Source organism: Amborella trichopoda, chromosome 11, assembly GCF_054954075.1.
Source record: "Amborella trichopoda isolate Santa Cruz 75 chromosome 11, AtrichopodaSantaCruz75HAP2 v2.0, whole genome shotgun sequence".
Classification (NCBI taxonomy): Eukaryota; Viridiplantae; Streptophyta; class Magnoliopsida; order Amborellales; family Amborellaceae; genus Amborella; species Amborella trichopoda.
This window is the reverse complement of record NC_142346.1, coordinates 38,688,765-38,708,337: the sequence shown is the minus strand read 5'-3', so window position 1 is coordinate 38,708,337 and position 19,573 is coordinate 38,688,765. Positions and strand designations below refer to the sequence as shown.

The 19,573-nt window shown below is 32.9% G+C and overlaps 1 protein-coding gene across 2 annotated transcripts; it reads right to left on the bottom strand.

The window, feature by feature from the left end:
• Nucleotides 1–4,400: 4,400 nt before the first annotated feature.
• On the bottom strand, nucleotides 4,401–13,806 carry COP9 (COP9 signalosome, subunit CSN8). Of its 2 annotated transcripts, XM_088851610.1 has the most exons (6): nucleotides 13,602–13,806; nucleotides 12,995–13,091; nucleotides 12,783–12,862; nucleotides 9,709–9,894; nucleotides 4,917–5,020; nucleotides 4,401–4,810 (listed from the first exon to the last, which is right to left on the bottom strand). In XM_088851610.1, the coding sequence occupies exons 2-6, from the start codon at nucleotides 13,076–13,078 to the stop codon at nucleotides 4,671–4,673; spliced, it is 594 nt and encodes a 197-aa protein (XP_088707736.1). In that variant the 5' UTR covers nucleotides 13,079–13,091; nucleotides 13,602–13,806; the 3' UTR covers nucleotides 4,401–4,670. The 2 variants fall into 2 exon arrangements, with proteins under 2 accessions (XP_088707736.1, XP_011624364.2); XM_011626062.3 differs by lacking the exons at nucleotides 4,401–4,810; nucleotides 4,917–5,020 and having other exon boundaries at nucleotides 7,456–9,894; nucleotides 13,499–13,755.
• Between the last annotated feature and the right edge of the window lie 5,767 nt (nucleotides 13,807–19,573).

Sequence of the window (19,573 nt, the reverse complement as noted above, 5' to 3'; positions counted from 1 at the left end):
CAAAATCGATTTTCTTAATATCAAAATTTCACTCAATACACAGGCAGCCTTCAAGAGCAAACAAATGCCAGTAATTACCTATCAAAAGATATAAGTACATCTACTTGACAAAATGCTTTCTTCAACACAAATTTATAGGATATTAAAAGAGGATACTATCAAAAGATATAAGCACATCTACTTGTGAAGATGCACTTCTTCAATACAAATTTATAGGATATTTAAAAGAGGAGATGAGATTACGAAATAAAAATAAAAATGATATGAATATAGCATTTGGAGCCCACACCAGTTTCATTCCTAAATACTATGCCGGCTCCCTTACTCATGAACAAAGAAAAAATACTAACAAACTCATTCTTTATAAACAACTGAAGCATGTCAACCCATAAAATTGTTATAACATACCACTGATTTATAACATGGCCAAAAGACAATTCAAATAAGTCTAGATATACTATCAGATACACTTGAGGCTTCTAAGCACTTAGGATCAAATGAACATAAGTCAAGCACTTATGATCATATGTTGGTTGAATTCCAAGAAAACAATGGGCTTTCAAGTTGATTTAAAGCAAGCTATCTAGCAATTTCAGCCATTCAAACCCAAATTAAAACAAGATAATGATTCAGATATCATAAAAGATATCAAAGGATAATATGGATACATCCTAGTGCTTGCATGGAACAGAACCAAGGTTTCAAAAAATGCTAGGCAGTCGGCCTGGCGCTCAGCTTATATATATATATATATATATATATATATATATATATATATATATATATATATATATATATATATATATATATATATATATATATATATATATATATATATATATATATATAGTCAATTTATTGCATTTGAAAATATTATGACATATTTTTTTATATACAAACATATGACACGCATGTTGAGAATAAACTTGTTCAAAATTTCAAAACCATACAAAACATTTAAAATTTGGGAAACTTTTTCAATCCACAAAAAAATACTTTTCGATTCTCAGAAAATATTTTTGATTCTCAATCTCAAAAAAAGGTATAGTAAAGAAATTGAGGGTGTTTTTTTTTTACTTTGGAGGTTAAAATACTTTGCCCTTTTGGGCAACTAAAAAATACGGAAAAGAGCCCACGTTTATGGAAACAATTTTAAACAGCAACTTTTGAAAAGGTTGGCAAAAAATCGGGTAGTTTTAATAAAAAACATTTAAACACGTTTTTCTCATATTACGATTTAAATCAGGCCCAAAAATGGTATCTTTTTTGCTTATAATTTTTTTTGAAAGATAAATTTGTTTTCCTTGTTTTGTGTATTGCAGCCATTGTTACATTCATGCTTTTGAAAAAAAAAATTATTTGACAAGAACCTAAACTCTTCAAAGCCACAGTTGTAGATTGAAGGTATGATTTTTTTTTTCCTTTTTGTTAAAAAAACTTAAACAAATTGATGCATATTTCAAATGTTGTTATAGAAATTATTGTGTAAATGAAATACTGGTTATAGCAAATCATTTAGTAAAAAAAATCATTGGGTAAAGAAAATCATACATATGCAGATTTCTGTGATTATTTTTTATAAATGTTTTTATTTAAATATTGTTTATGGCACAAATTAGAGCTCAAATCATAGTCTTTTAATGATGAATGAAAAGCAGAGAGAGTGACTACAGGACCAAGTAATTAATATTTTGTTTTTTATTATCCTTCAGCTCTGCTTGTGTTTTCCCCAAGAAAATGAAAAACCCTATTCCTTTTATCTCTAAAAAAATCAATTAAGGCCTCATCACAAATCAGTAGTTAGGGTTTTCTCTCAAACAACGTCCCAAATCAAAGAGAAAAACCCTCTTCAAACCATCCCAAATCAGCATCTCATCTTCCTTTTCTCTCTCTAAAAATCAATTAGTGCCTCTTTCGAGGGTTTGTGAAGCCGATAATCTCCTCCTCTCTCTAAACCCCAATGGCTATGAGCCCAACCCTATTTTCTTTCTCTTCTTTCTTCCTTCTCTCTTTAAAATGTGAACACTTTTCAATTAAAAAAAGAGTAATGATCCTATAGGACCCTCCTCCACCTATGTGTGTAGGATCTCAATGGATCACAATTAAAGTTGGCACGGATCTCTAAAAAAATTATGACATAAGTGTAGAACTTAACTTTTCTATAGATCCGTACCAAATTTAATAATGATCCTTTGGGGTCCTGCACACATGAGTGGGTGAAAGTCCCATAGGATAATTTCTCTTAAAGAAATTTATAAAACTTTAACCATAATTATGGTGTGACCATAGTCACCATACCATAGTTAAATCACGGTAATGAAAAAACAAAAATCATTTATTTTTTTCTTTTTTTTGGAAAAAGCTGAGATTAGCCTACTAGCTCATATGAACGCCCAACAATTGATATTGAATCTGGGCCAATCTAACGATCACGAAAGTCTGGTGGTGTTTAAATTTTATTTACTTTTTTACAAATCCAAATTACTTGAAATTTTAAAAGTGTGTTTATCAAAAATAGGTGAATCTTGAAAAATATCAAAAAAATATTTTACATGAAATAAATTGATCAAAATACCCCCAAAAAGTTTCGAGGGTATTTTGATTATTTTATTTTCATGAAAAAAAAATTTTATATTTTTGTTAGGTAAGCCTTGATGAGAAAAACACGTACCTAAAATTTAAAATGATTTGAATTTGTAGAAAAATAAATAAAATTAATCCCAATTATTTTTCTTTATCAAAAGTTCCCTTTTCTCTCCATAATAGCTCTGCATTCATACCTTACCCTTGCTTAACCTTTTCTCTCTTTAGCTCTCACTGCAAATGAAGAAAAAATTTGAGAGAGAACGGGGGATGGGATAGATATAGAGGTTGGACCAGGTGAGGGTATAGACATAAGAGAGGATGGAAGGAAACGGAGCGAGGAGAAAGAAAGGGAAAGAAAATTTTCATCTATACCATTTTGAAAAAAAATTTCATTCAAAGTAATAAATCAGATTATACAGAAACTTTCAAATAAACAGAAAAAATCCAACCCACACTAAGAAAAGAAAAACTTTATGGAGAGACAATAGCAAGAGATGAAAGTTCCATACCGTAAATTGCAATTCCGTGGCTCCCATTTCAAGCCACAAAAGCCACAAAAAAAAAACTTTAGAATCAGTAAACTAGAATCACCAATATATAAATATATGAATCAAGGTTGCAAATTTTTTACATGCACTAAAGTCAATAATGCGAAACCAGTTTCCTTAAAATAAACTGGACCATTCATTTCAATGAGTGGTCCGTCAGAGCTGGAGTTATTTTTTCTTTTTCTGAAATCCAAATCAAATCAAATTTCAAAACTTGGAACGGTCTTGGGTTCCTAAGGATGTCATTCTACTCATTAAAACTGTAATATGATCATTCCACTCGTTGAAAACTACGAGCTGTACTTTTACTCATCAAATGAAAAATATAAATTTTCTCAATAATTTGAAATTCAAAAAAGGAAAAGAAATATATGCATGAGCTATGCTGTTACCCAATAAATGAAAACTATAAAACTTTTCTCAATTTAAAACTCAAACAAGGAAAATAAATTTAGTTAAACAAGGAAAATAAATTTAGTTAAACAAGGAAAATAAATATAGTTAAATCACAACCACTCTTGAGACTCATCAAATCTCAAATCGACCTTTTAAAGAAAATATCCTCCCAAAAAGGTCGTAAATGCAAAATTCATAGAAAACACGTGTTTTTGAGGATAGAAAACACGTGTTTTTGAGGATCGAAGAAATGTAGCCAGTAAAAACATGGCCGAGACAAGATGAAGAAACTGTGACAGAATATTAAGAAAATCAAAACAAATGAAAAGCAAAGAGCATAGCAAAATCTAATATACTAAAAAAAAAAAAGGAGCAGACTTTCTGCTCATTTAAGGCAAACACATATCCCAGATACAGTTAAGTAAAAAGGTAAAAACATAACAGGATCTTAAAACAACATAAAAATCATATCCTATAATACAAAAAGAGTAACTCCAAAACTGGCTGAGGCAAGATAAGAGAGAACTTGTATCCACTAAAAACAGTTTTGCACATGCGTGCACACACACACGCTCGTGCGCACGCACACAGAAAGGAAAGAAAAAAAAGGATCAGAGTTTGGATGAGGCAATAGGCAAGATGACGGATAAACATCATATTCATATGCAGTAAAAAACATGATAATAATTTCACTCACTGGTGCTTAGGCAATTGTCATAGGAAAACTACAGAAACTTTTTGTTTTGGGTTCAATAAATTGGGTTTAAGAAATGAAGGGAAAGTAATGAATAAAATAAAAAGAAATAAAAACTATGTTTTGAGCTACTTTCAGTTTGAGAAAGATTGTTAAACAATCTTAGCGAATTGTGAGGTATTAAACAATCCTACCATCATATTCCAAAAAAGAAAAGTAGCGAAAACTTACAGGGGAGGGGATTTTCAGAGAAATCAAAGATGTTTCCAAAAAGACAAGCAACCCAAGTATCCCATTCATTATATAGCAATACCCTCATCCTAAGCAACAACTCGCCAAAAATGCAACATCTTCATCACTTCTTCAACCCAAGGAACAAACACTCTCAGAAGATTGCCAAAAACTGCTTAGCCAAAAATAAACCAGGCCATAAAATCTAACTCCCATCAATGCTCAAGGTGGAAAACATATTCTGTCAAGTTCTGCAATTTGCTAGGATCAAGTTTCTGTTGGACAACTTTCGGCATCTTTCTAACCGTGAGCATCTTCGATTCTGGATCAATGGTCCAACCATGCTGCAGTGCATCTGTGTATGACAAGAGAAGGAAACCCTTTCAACCAACTAGTTCAAAAAGTTAACAAGAACTAATCAGGGTAACAATTCCAAGAGACAAAAGAGAATTGAAACTCACAGTTTGTGACACCTTCCTCACTGAGTCCAAGAAATTTAGTAACATCAGCCACAGTTATTGTAGAATATGCAGATGAGAGTAAATCGAACATTCTCTTAGTATAACTCTCTGCACAATCGAAAATTTGAGGAATCAAGAACCCAGAACCCAAATAAATCACAAATTCAGAACAATTATATATGAAATAGATGAGGGTCAGATGATCTATGAAGTGGAACTCAACATTCTCAACTATTGATTCTTCTCAATAGTACTAAGCAAAAATGGAATCTTAGTAATGTTTTAACATAAGCCACAAACCCAAGAGGGGAGATTAACCATATATAATAAGCTAGAATGAACACTGAATCAACAGTGCGAATGGCCAGGTGGCTAGGTTTGAAATTCCTCATAGGGATGAACTTCTAGTGTTCAAGGAGTTAATGACAAATTGTACTAATATTTTCTCATATCTCATTTACAGGTCAGAACAATTACTTATTGAATACCACATTTGCGCTGAGGGAAATAAGAAGCTTAAAGGCCAAAAGGCGCAGCAGTGGCCAAGACCCCAAGGTTCAGAATATTGCACAAATTCTTATTTTTGATGTCTTTGTTTGTACATACAGTTAAACTCGACCTGGGAATTGGGACCCAATCACTGGTGAAACCAAGTAGTTTCTTCTTTCTTTTTCCTTTTCTAGAAATTCTAAAAAGAAAAATACAATCATAAGCGGACAGACATGATAGAATCATTTATTAATTCTTACCACCAGCAATCAAGCACCAAAACACACAAAAATCTTTAGAAGGACCCCAGTGAATTTCTGAAGGTCATCATCCTTCAATGTATCAGTGAGTAAGTATGTCAGTTGATAAAATGGTATGAAATTCTTAAAAGCATGTGGAGCCTTGACAAGTCCTTGAAATCAAAACTAAATCATTGATCCAAGCATACTAAATGTTAATCTGAAAATTAAAACTAAAAAAAATTAGATCCTCATCCACAGCGATGTTGGGCGGATATAACTAGCTCAAAAACATGAGTATGAGGCTTTATTACCTTAATTGACAAAGAGATGGGTAAAATCAATACTGTATATGTTATATGAGCTTACCTCATATTATATGTGCATATCACATGGTCTACAGCCAAAATACCACTATAAAGGCTGGCTTATTCACTTAATTCTAAGATTGATTGATCAGAACATTTCAAGTTCATTTTAGCATTTAATTTCTGAGACATTATGAATTGACTATCCAATTGTCAACAACTAAAGCTCCCTAATAAATCCTGATATGGAAATTCCTTCTCAAGATAACTGAATGAGACTGCCTACGCATTCACTATCCTAAAATCACTCTTAAAATTTAACCACACAGGGATTCAATATTTACACAGTTAACAATGCATATAACAATGGGGCAAAATTCAGCTAACATCAGTCCAAGGATCTCTAATGAATATATGCAAATGGAACCTATTGAAATTTTGTTGCCATTATTTATACATGGGAACCTGAACTTGAACGATCGAAGTATTACTGTTTCCTAGGAGCACAACAATTTTGTCAATGGTAACAAGAATATACAAGCATGAAAGAGGAGCAAAAGCTACAAAATGACAAGACATCGTCAAAAAGAGACACTACAAAACGAAACTGTAGTTGAGAGTGCCCCATTTGTCACACCCCTCTTTCCTATCCCCTGCATGACATCATTCCCCTTGGGAAAGGTGTGCGTAAAAGACAAACCCTCCTCCACACAACTCCCAAATGTCTTCTCTAAATGTATCCTACCCATGAGGGATTGGAGTGTCCTTCCTCAACCATCTAATCAGATTGATGGTGAGGCTATCACCCTCAACTTCCAAAAGAAAACAAGAGCTTACAGAAACAATCCAGATTCCTGTCAGTTAAGATCTTGCCTCAGCTTAATCATGAAAGACACACACATGGACACAAGCACCACATGAGCACGCACACACAGATATAAGATTGCAACACTTTCACCTACGGGTGCCTTTGAACATATTCTCCCATCAAACTTGAGCTAGAAACACCCAAAATGGGTCTCTACCTCAATGTTCTCGGCATAGACAATATTGCATAAGCTACTAAACTCGGGTAAAGTTAATACCTGGGATCTGACTATCCTTCAAGCACTCTCCCCAAACACCTCACGAAAATGTTCCCCCCTAGAAGCACCCTATTGTTTCTCTCTTTCTGAATGCCCCGACAGATGCCCAGAGAGGATAGCTTCCACCACAATCGGCCCTCATCAAGGAAAAACCTACCTCCATTATGCCATCAATCTAGCAATCAACTATGGAGCCAATCATGTGAATTTGAAGAGCCTAAACTTGAAATATGATGTAATTGGGGTTTGATATTATAATTATTATTTTTTAAGTGGTTAGAGTTTATTTCTTAAGAAACAATACAGCTGGTACGGTATTAAGTTTCATAGCGATTTTAAGGGTATTTAGGTTATTTAGTATTGAACATATTTCGAGGACAATTGTGCCTTTTTATTGTAGATATTTTTAGGGTTTTCATTTGTTTATATATATATGATCGTAAAGGGAAACAGAAAGGGAAGAAGAATTGATTTTTAGCTCTTGTGAAAAGATTTTTTTAGGATGGACTCCCTTCCAGACCTAGAGAGAGGATATATTCTTTCACCTATTTTTTTTCTTGATTAGTTTACATTCTTTCTACCCTTTTCCTACATTAGAACCAGCATGACAACCCTCAAAAACATCTATTGATCCATTTTTGGAGCACACAGATCCAAATATCTGAGAGAGTCTAAAAAGGCCTAGAATAAAGCCTTCACAAATTTATGCAACAAGGGTCCAAGAATATGAGGAGGAAGATAAAAAATCGACATCTAATCCAAGCATTGATCGAACACCACAGCATGTTTCAGAAGTTGAACTGGGTATAAGGCATGAAATGCAAGTGATGGAGATTGCAAGAGATTTGGCACCACAAGCAACCTCCTAGGACTATATGGCTTTCTTGGAACACAACTTTGTTTGATTAAGTTCAACAATCAAAAGTTTGATAAAAGAATAGTGAAGATTTCTAATCAGAAGTTAGAACAAAGTAGAGAAGACAATGAAGGAAAATTCTCGAATTCCTTAAGCTCGGGGAGAAGCTTCTCCCAACTCCCAAGCATAGAAAAACAAGATACTCAGGGTTTGCTTTTATTATTTCTTTTTATTTGGATAAGGTTTATTTCCTAGGAAATAATAGGGTTATTTTGGTCTTTAATTTTGTAGAGATTTCAAGGTTAATTAGTTAATTTAGTATTGTAGACAATCTAAGGGCAATTGCATATTTTTTATTGCAGAGATTTTTATGGTTTTAGGGTTTTCTTTTGTTTATATAGATCTATCATGAATAAAAATAAAGATAGAGCTATTAATTTTTAGGTCTTGTCAAACAATAAGGTGGACTCCCTTACAGACCCAAAGAGAGGATATATTCTCTCGCCTTTTTATGTTTTTATTTTTCTAGTTTAGTTACTTTCTCTCCTTTTTCCTACGTCAAAACACCATAAATATGTGCGCTACAGGAGAGTGGACAAGTAAATGGTCTATAATATCCTTATCACAAATATTTGAAATCTGTAGACCCCAATGCTTTTAAGTGATCAATCGTGAGGGCCTTAACCAAGCAAGCTAACCAACTAAACGCCTGAATACCCTGAGGGGCTGACACCCTCAACAAAATATTTGGGTGATAGAGCCTGATTCATCTAGTTAGTTTTCATATCGAATGTCTAGTTATCGCATTTGACCACAAGGTGCAAAAGCCACAATATGGAAAGATACATCAATAATTGCATAAAAAAATTCAAATGTACTCATATCTGAAGTACAGTATGAAATGAAGAATCAAGGAAGATATGATGTTTCCAAAAAGAACGCAATGGCTGGGCACAATTTAAAAGAATCATATAAAGTAACTGACTGGAGCTATTACCAACATGTAGTACTCATACTCTTTATTGATATGGGCAACATGTAATACTGGCAAGTTGGCTAAGCAATTTGGATATGAAAACATATTATGAATTTTAAAGCCTAAAAACATTATCAAAAAAAAAAAATTTAAAGCCTAAAAATCTGCAGAGAGAGAAACAACCCAAGAGAATGTAAAAGATAATCTTGATCCATTTTTATGAAGAAGATAAAAACATGGTTCAAAAAAGTTTGTCATCAGATCACAAATATCAGAGAAAATATAGGCTCCGGCTATGCCCATCATGATAGGTGAAGGTTACAATGTAATCAAAACCAGGAGTCCAATGGAATATTGTCATCTACTTGAAATATATCCGCCAATATATCATGGTGTGAGAGTTTCAAAGTTTCAAAAATAAAAGAATAAAAAACAGTTTTTTATCCAATATTAATCCCAACATATTTTTATTTATTTTTTAAATATCACCCATTGTATCATCTACAAGTCAGTTATTTTAATTCTAATAAATTGAATATGTAAAATATATCCTTTTTTTGAAATCTTAATATGTAAAATATATCATTCCTGCTATATCCGTTAATTTTAAAATAACACCCAATGTATGATATTCTTTAAAAAATAATTAGTTTTATTTTCCTATTCATATTTGATGTATCGGCTGATAGTGTTGTATATCAGTACCAACCTATACCCAATATGTGTATGTACACCAGATTCTCTAACCTTGGCAGCAGCTCATGTTGTCGCTCCACTAGAATTGTTTAATATATCACTCTGCTAGATTTTATACAATTAGAATCAGTGCACGTAATCACTTGCCTGAAAATGCACTGACAAGATCCTTAACTTCTGCACTCCAATCAAATCCACGAATTGCATCGTGTACACCAGCATAGTCATGCGTCCATAAGCACTGGCCTATCTTCCACACTGCAACAACCTCAGGCTGGCTTTCTTTGATTGCTGATGGAGTCCGTTTCCAAATAAATCTTGCATTGTTACTGCAAAGGCATATGTACAAAAAATTAGATAAAGAAAAAGAGCAAAATGAAACAAAACAGAACCAAAGAATTGGGAATGCACCATAAAACACATCTGAGGTTCTAAATATACAAATTACATATTTATCTTGCAATTCACATTTGAATGGACGACCCAGATCCAATTGTTGCACACTTGTATCTAGAATTGGGACCCATTTGGCCATAAACTAAGTAAAACATAGGCATGCATATCTAGATATATTTTTATTATAGCTAGACACCTCAATGTGTTAGTAGAAACACTTGCACATGTGCTGTGCATATTGTGCACATTATTAGAAACACTTGCACATGTGCTACGCATGTTGCACATCCAAAGGATCAGACCTCTGGATAGCCCTAAGCAAGGTATTCAAACTTCCACAGTCGTACAACTCATGCTTGCCCCATCCATCAACAAACCAAACTTGCAGGCTCGTGTTCCAGTGCATTCCACAATAAGTACCCTTTAAATGCATCTCAATAGGCAGTTCGAAGACAAGTGCACATGGTTCTATTGGAAATGATTCCCTGAGCATTATAATCTCAAAAACAAATTCCTTTACAAATGAAAAGTAAACCACCCAGAACTTGGTTATTTGTGATATGATGTGGGGAAAAGGCGATGGATGTGGACAGGGCATGTGAATTGTGAAGATAATAAAACACTAAAACTTCCATATATGACATTGAACATAGAACAACCACCATCTTCAAAGGTTCGACAACAGACTTTTTCTCCAGCAAATCCAAAAGGCGTATTTTGAAAGAGAAGCAGGTTCACAATGATATATAACTAGTTTGACTTGAAGGTAGAATCTAACTCCAGTAGTGCTCTGTTAATCACCGAATAAAGAATACTGCATTTAAAAGAGCAAGAAAGCACAACAATGGCTTGGTTGGTTATGGAGACTGGAGAAAATTGGATCTGCGTAGAAGTATGTTAAACTTTGGCAGGTCTGCCTCCCTCTCCATCACCTTTCAACCCAATCACTGGGTGGGTAGTGGTCCTCATGATCACAGATTTTATGGTCAAGAGGATTATGATATGCTTTTCCTTAATAGAACACAAGGATTCAGATCCAGTATTTCCAAAGCATTTACAACAAGCCTACCTTGGATTCTTTGGCCACAGGAGACTAGTCCAACGTAATACAGGATCTACTTTTGTTCAACAACAATTACTAGGATAAGGATTTTATCTTCAGGAAATGACAGTATGTTCACCCTGGTGCACCAAACGTAGTGCTCTACCAACCTCAACAACCAAATTTGAGGTGTTTCCAAATTTTCACACACTCTTTTGGGAAATATTTTAATATTTTTTTGGGTCCCTACCACACCTCAAAATGGTTTTTGAGGTGAGTGGAGCACCAAGATTGGTGCCCCAAGCAGAATACATTATCATTTCCCTTTACCTGTTTTGTTCTCATGCAGGTCTAGCATGGATTTACCATTTCGGCTTCAACAATTCTGCACATGGTTATTTATAGAGGCAGAAAAGGGTCTTTAAGGCCGTGAAATTCAAACATGCATGTATGAAAATCACGTAGATAGTGTAACGGTTATCAGATAATAAGGATAGTATCTATTCCAAGTATCTCATTTTCAACTAGGTAAAGTTCCATGGAAGACAACTTTCTCCTAGTACCTCAAATTCAACTATATATCGTAGCATATCTTTACCATTGATGGGGTTATAGTAGTATTATGGATGGTGCCAAAAGAATCAAGACTAGTATTGCTTTATCAACTGTGGAAAAAACATGGGATTGTATACTATGAACCATTTATTTTTGGTATAAGGAGGTCACAATCACTTTTGGTAATTGGATGTAAAATCCAATAGATGAAAGTGCGTCACAACATTCAAGAAATTCTAATTTGGACTTTGCGCCCAAACAATGACATCCTCAACCACCTGATTTCAAATCTAACCACCAATGATAATTGTGACCTCCTTGTATCATAAGTAAATGGTCTGATTGTATACATTTCCAAAAAACATTGCATGTAGTTAGAAAGCATAATCGGTGACTCCATTGGCTTGTTTGGCAACAAGCACATTTGATGACGTAAACTAGACTCGTGATGTGATAAATAACAATGACAAAACAATTAAAAGTATTGCCTCAAGTAACATGATTGTGGACCTATGAACTACAGGTTTCAGCAAATAAATGTTTGACAAACACAGTTGTAGCAATGCTCAGGTAAAAATTGCATGAGAGACTCTCGAAAAGAGCGAGAGACCTAGGCCTTAAAGTCCCTTTTCCCTCTCAATAACTATCTCTATGAACAATATGAACAACATAAATGGTAAATAAGCAATGCAGGACACGACTGAGAGGACTGAGCTAAACTTGAAATCCAATTAATTGGTAGTCAAAAAAAAGAAAATCCCTAAATGAATCAACGGATTGGAAAGGGTATATCAAAAAACAAGAATTCTCTGGAAACGTCAGCAATGTGGCTGCTCATCATTGACCATTTTAGCCATATAACCCAAGATCAATTCCCAGAGAATAACTGGTTTGAAATCCATTATTCCGTTACAAGTATGGAAGAGATAGATGTGGGGCAAAAAACTATAAATAAAGGAAGCTAGATTTCCACATCCATTTACTCCACAAAATACAGTTCACTGTTTGCGGATTTTCTAGATAGTAAAGAAGCAGAGCTACACTTGAAAATTATCTAGTCATCAAAAGAATGTTATCCACCATGTCAAATATAAGCCATACATGTCAATTAAGTTAGGATAATTGGAGAAAAACAAGAAAAATTTGCACTCTCTTCCTCAGGACACAGCAAATTACAAACAATAGAAGCAATGAGTTGGATATGAAATCAAAAAGTAAACTTACATGTCTTGTACATAAATATGCCCTAGAAGATGGATTGCATATGGCCATTCATTCTGATAATTAACTCCTCGAGCGGCAAACTATGCCAGGAAACAGGAAAAGCAATAAAGAAAAACACAGATAAACCCTAATACAGAAGAAAGAGAGGAGAGAGAGGTGAGAAGATAAAAAAGGAAACTCCAGTTCAGAAGAGAGGAGAGAGTTTGATGAACCTGGAGCTCGAGTTCATCACAGATATCTGCAACTTGATCATATGATTTGGAGGCAATGGCCTCCTTGAGGAGAGTCAAGTCCATTCTTACTCTGTTGCTAAATGGAGGAATCAAGTAGCAATTAGGGTAAACAAAATTTCAAACTACTACATTATGCAGCCTTTCTATTCAATATTGTGTGATCATATCTTACGATTATATGTCCTTTTAACACCAAGGACAAAATTAGAGAGATGGGGTTGAAATAGAAGCCCATAATTTTAAATGGGGAGTAGGAACGAGAGAGTATGAGGCAAAGGAAAGAGAGAGAGAGAGAGAGAGAGAGAGAGAGAGAGAGAGGACAGAAGTTCAACCCACACTTTGCATACAATTGTGAACTTGAGAATGGATTTAAGATGCTGCAATGCAAGGACGCTAATCATCAAATTCTTAGGGAGAGAGAGAGAGAGCACTGAGAAGCTTATTGTTTTTACAGCGTGCTCTCTCTGAACCAACTGTTTTTACCTCTGATTCTCAGCTTCCGAACAGTTTTCCAATCACTAAAGGGACCCAGTTCTCTTATGAACGGAGCAAACCATCAAATCCTGTGCTATGAGACAGAGAGTACCTTGGCGTGACGAGACCTACTTTCTTCTTCTGGCTCGCAGAGAGAGGCAGGAGGCTCTCTCGCTTCTTCGTCTCCTCCTCCTGTTGGGTGGAGCTGGGAGAGGTTTATGAGACGTGTGCCGAGGCTCTAAACCATCAAAGTAAACCGCACCTTCAAATATTATCGAGAAATGCAGTTCAAAGTTTAAAAGAGAGCCGAGGCTCTAAACAATCAAAATAGTGGCAACGGCCAAATACCCCCAAATTGATCATCTCACAATCAAGATCCATCGACACATAAAAAAACAGATTTCAAGTTTTGAAAATAGTGTATTTTATAATGAATTTTTTAATCTTAATTTTCAAGGTTTTCAAGTTTTTATAAATATGTTAATTACACTAGTTTTGAAACTCTAACTTTATAAATAAAGATAAAAATATATTTTAAGGTTTTTACAAAGATTTTCACTATTAAAATCATATTTCTCAATACTATTCAAAAGTAGGTTTTAATTTGATTGTTTAGAGCAGTGTTTAAAAAAACGGCGAGTAGAACCGGACTCGTCTTGTTCGACTCGGGAATCGCCATGGACGGATCGAATCGGCAAAAAAACGGGAATCGTCTGGTTCTAGAGAGAACCGGACGATTCTGTACAGTGACTCGCCGATTCACTGTACGGAATCGGCGAGTCCGTACAGTGAATCTGAAGTCCCATACGGAATTTTTTTTTTTTTTTTTTTTGTAATCCATGATAGATTTTTTTGTAATACTTGATCGATTTTTTTGTAATCCATGATCGAATTGTTTTTTTTTTTTTGTAATCCATGATCGAATTTTTTGTTTTTTTTTTTTTTTGTAACCCATGATAGAATTTTTTGTAATACTTGATCGATTTTTTTGTAATCCATGATCGAATTGTTTTTTTTTTTTTGTAATCCATGATCGAATTTTTTGTAATCCATGATCGAAATATTTGTTTTTTTTTCTTGTAATCCATGATTGAATTTTTTGTTTTTTTTTTTTTTTTTTTGTAACCCATGATAGAATTTTTTGTAATCCATGATCGAATGTTTTGTAATACATAATCGAAATGTTTGTTTTTTTTTTGTAATCCATGATCGAAATGTTTGTTTTTTTTTTTGTAATCCATGATCGAATTTTTTGTTTTTTGCTTTTTTTGTAACCCATGATAGAGTTTTTTGTAATCCATGATTGAATTTTTTGTAATCCATGATCGAATTGTTTTTTTCTTTTTTTGTAATCCACGATTGAATTTTTTGTTTTTTTTTGTAATCCATGATCGAATTTTATGTAATCCATGATCAAATTTTATGTAATCCATGATCGAATTTTATGTAATCCATGATCGAATTTTTTGTAATCCATGATTGAATTTTTTGAAAATTTGTGATTTTTTTTTTTAATCCATGATCGAATTTTTTTTTGTAATCTATGATAGAATTTTTTGAAAATTTGTAATTTTTTTTTTTTAATCCATGATCGAATTTTTTTTTGTAATCCATGATAGAATTTTTTGAAAATTTGTGATTTTTTTTTTTTAATCCATGTTTTGAAATTTTGTTTTTTTTTTTTTTTAATCCATATTATTCAAAGAGAAAATGAGAGAGATGATAATTCTGAGGCCACCCTATCCCAGCCATATTATTTACATATCGAGCCCAACAGCAACAGTGTAGGGATGAGCATGACAGTGCAGGTGAACATGAAGGATGGACAATCTTCGGGGATTTTAGATTGGGAACACAACAAAACACTGACACTCAGGGATTTAGGAATAGTCAGACGCCTGCTAATATCGATGATTCGTTTTTAGATCGAATCAATGAATTGTTAAACGAATTCAATCAATGGCACCAGCGTGACCAAGAAGAACAATAACGTCGTCTATCATTTTATTTTTAGATCATATGTTACTAATTTTATGCTTTATTGTAGTCCATGTATGTTGATATACTTATTCCATGATAATTATATGTTTATCCTTTTGTGTGATGTAAATTAAATGCTGAATGGCGGTTCATGCAGAGAAAGAACATATCAATATTCGCATATTCATTCAAAAACATGAAAATTCTTAATGGAGTACCCTCATTTCTTATTGAATTCCTAAAAAACAATATTTATAATGAATTTTAATAATTTTTTCGGATTTTTTTTAAGCTTTATTCTGACCGATTCACCCGATTCCCGATCCGGATCGCCGATTCGCCGATCCGGATCGATTTTTTGGAAGCCCGATCCGGGTCACCGATCCGTTTTTTAAACCATTGGTTTAGAGCCTACGATCTATATAAACCGCACCCATAAATAAATTAAGGGTGCGGTGTGGGTAAGGGACCACAGATATGGTTTCTATAAGGATGCAACCTTAAAGGCTTAAACAATCGCACCTCCAAATTTTATCTATTTTGGTATAAAAAATTAGGATTCCCTGAAAATCTATTTTCATATCTAAGTATAAAATTTTAAACTCCAAAAATAGTTAAAATCAAGTAGATATATAAGCATATGAAAATCTTGAAAATGGATGGTCTAGATAATGTGTTGTAATATACAGTATTTTAGGGACTCGAAATCTTTCTTTTACTTTCATATTCATACATCTCGAGGTCAAAATGATCAATTAAAAGGTTTTTCAACATTAAAACAACATTTTTCAATGGATTTTCGAGATGCATCTTTAATTTTGCATTTTACTGTTGCAACCTTATAAAACCATTTTCCGTCAAATAAAGGTGCACCTCTAAACTTTGTTATGAGATGTAATTAAACTTTGTTATGAGATGTAATTTGTGCTTTTGTGCCAAATTTCTTAGTATATTAATGGAACTATTTTTGTCTCTAATTATAATTTTGAGCTTTAAATTTTAAAATTATTTCAAACAGATGTATAAATGCATGAAAATTTTGAAAATAGATGGCTTAGATAATGTTTTGCAAGATGTACTACTTATAAGATTTAAAGTCCTTTTCTTTTCTCAAAATCTATACATCTTGATGTCGATAAGATTAATTATATGTTTTTCTAACATCAAAACAACTTTTTTAGAAGGATTATAGAGTGCATCTTAATTCTACATGTTAAGGTGTCAACCTTATATAAACTTTTCATATAGGAAAATGGTTCGATGGGGCTGCACCCTATCAAAAAAGCAAAGCCTCACCTTATAACCCATCAAAAAATACAATTCAAGTGTTGAAAGACCTTTAAATCAATCATCTCAACTTGAACATTATGGTAATGAAAACAAATTAGGATTTCAAATTCTAAAAGTAGAGTATATTGCAACAAATCATCTAGACCATTCATTTCACCTTTAAAAAAAGTGTTAACAAATCTACAAAGTCAGTACATATTTTTAGTTTTAAATTTTATTATTGGTGTTGAAAATTGATTTTAGAGCCATCATGAAGATTTTTTATGCCCAAAGTGCTTTCCGAATGAGAATTTGATGTGAGACTTTATTTTATTTTCACAAAGCCTAGGCCATATATATATATATATATATATAGAAGATACTACATAACTCCTATAGCCGAAAATAAACAGTGATTTCACTTATCCTCATCACCGTCTAAAGTTTATCGCATGGTCACGATTGTCCGGTAGTGTTTCATTTTTCATTTTTTTCTACAGATCAGAATGATCTGAAATTTGGAACGTGTGTTCATAAAAAATAGGAGAATCTACTAAAAATGTCAAAAAAATATTTTACATAAAATAATTGACCAAAATACCCCCAAAAAATTTCGGGGGTATTTTAGTTTTTTTACGATTTTTATTTATTTATTTATTATTATTATTAGGTGCTCCTCATTAAGATGTACACGTATTCTAAATTTCAAATCATTCCAATTTATAGAAAAAAAATGAAAAATAAAATACTACCGGATAATAGTGACCATGATAAACTTTAGACGGTGATGAGGATATGCGAAATCACTGATCATTTTTGCCTATAGACATTGGGAAGACTTCTCCGAGATATATATACATATATAACATTTTTGGAGATTGGCCAATATTTTTTCCTGATTTTGGAAATTTATGCTTCCGTTATGATGGTCAATCTTTGATTTTCTAAAAAGCGCACAAGAAACTTAGGCCTTCGAAGATTTGAAAATCGAATTCACCATTCATTTTATTTTTTGAGGATCCCAAATCTCTCAAACCAAAATTCAAAACAAAAAGGAAAAAGTTTATATAAGGACGCAACCTTATAATGTAGAACTACAGATGCACCTCAAAAATCCATCAGAAAAAGTAGTTTTAATGTTAAAAAACCTTTTGATTGATCATCTCGACATCGAGATGTATGAACATGAAAAATAAAAAGACTTTAAGTTCCAGAAATAGTACATTTTACAATATATTATCTGCACCATCTATTTTCAAGATTTTCATATGTTTATAGATCTACTTAATTTTAACTATTTTTTTAATTTTTAATTTTATAATTAAATATAAAAATAAATTTTGAAATAATCCTAAAAACATTTTACATCAAATTATATACCATTATAAAATTTGAAAGTGTACCTTACCTCTACAGCTACGGATGCATCCGTACGCAAATTGCACCCAAACAAAAAAACTGATTTGGGAGCAACGATTTGAGGCGCCAAGAGGAAGCTTGAAAATTATTAGAGGCATAGATCGTATCAAAACCGACCATCACAGCATCAACCTTGAAAGTTTGGAACATATCTCATTTTTCTCAATTTAGGTTCATTTAGGATTGTCTATTAAAATACAAATTTTTTTTTTTTGTACATGGAGATGTCAAATTGGATGGCTTGAAATGAGTCAGGAAGTCTGATAACTTTTTTCAAATCTTAATGTCTATTCAATAGTACTCTTACAACCACCCATTTTAAAATGAAAAAAAGTTTTTATAGAGCCGAGACTCCAAACAATCAAATTAAAGCGTACCTAAAAAATTTCACTAGAAGAAGTTGTTTTGATGCTCAAATATTCTAAAATTGATCATCTCGACATCAAGATGCATCAACATAAGAAAAAAATGGATTTCAAGTTTTGGAAATAGTATATCTTGTAAGGCATTTTTGGACCATCAATTTTCAAGATTTTCAAGTTTTTATAGATCTACTCGATCTATACTATTTTGGAAGCTTTAAAGTTCATAATTAAAGAAGAAAATATATTTTAAGGCTATCACAAAGATTTCCAATATTGAAAGCATATTTTTCAACGCTATTTGAAGGCGCTTTACTTCATTGTTTAGAGCATCAGCTTTATACAAACCACACATTTTTTAAATTTAAAGGACAAGAATGATCGTGACCTCCATATACAAAAGATAAAGAACCCTGTTTCCATACGGCTAAGCCTGCATATGTAGAAATGCGGGACTATTAATAAATTCGTTTTTTAGATGGATTTTTGGACTTAATTTTTATGGACATGTAATCTCTAACATGGAGATCATGAATATAAAAGAATAAATAAATTTGAAAAACTAAAAATAATAATCCCAGTAAGAAAACATTTGGATCATTAGTTTCCATTGTTTTTAGATGGAACACCTACTTAGCATTCATCTTAAGATGAGTGCTTTACACTTTCTGGACCGCATATGGGCATATGTAGTCCAACCCGCATGAAACAACTTTACACTTTCTGGACCGCATATGGGCATATGTAGTCCAACCCGCATGAAACAATTTTCCAAAGATAAATGGTCTCTTTCTGAACAATCTTTTTTTTCACTAAATCAAATACTATAAATGGCTTGCAATATTTTGTGCGATTTATGTTTTTAATATATTTTAAAAGAAAAAGTTTATATAGAGTCGAGGCTCTAAACAATCAAATTAGAGCCCGCCTCAAAATTTTCACTAGAAGTTTTAATGCTCAAATATCCTCAAATTGATCATTACATTAAGATGCATAGAATGAAAAAAAAAAAAAAAAAGATTTCAAGTTTTGAAAACAATACATCTTGTAACGC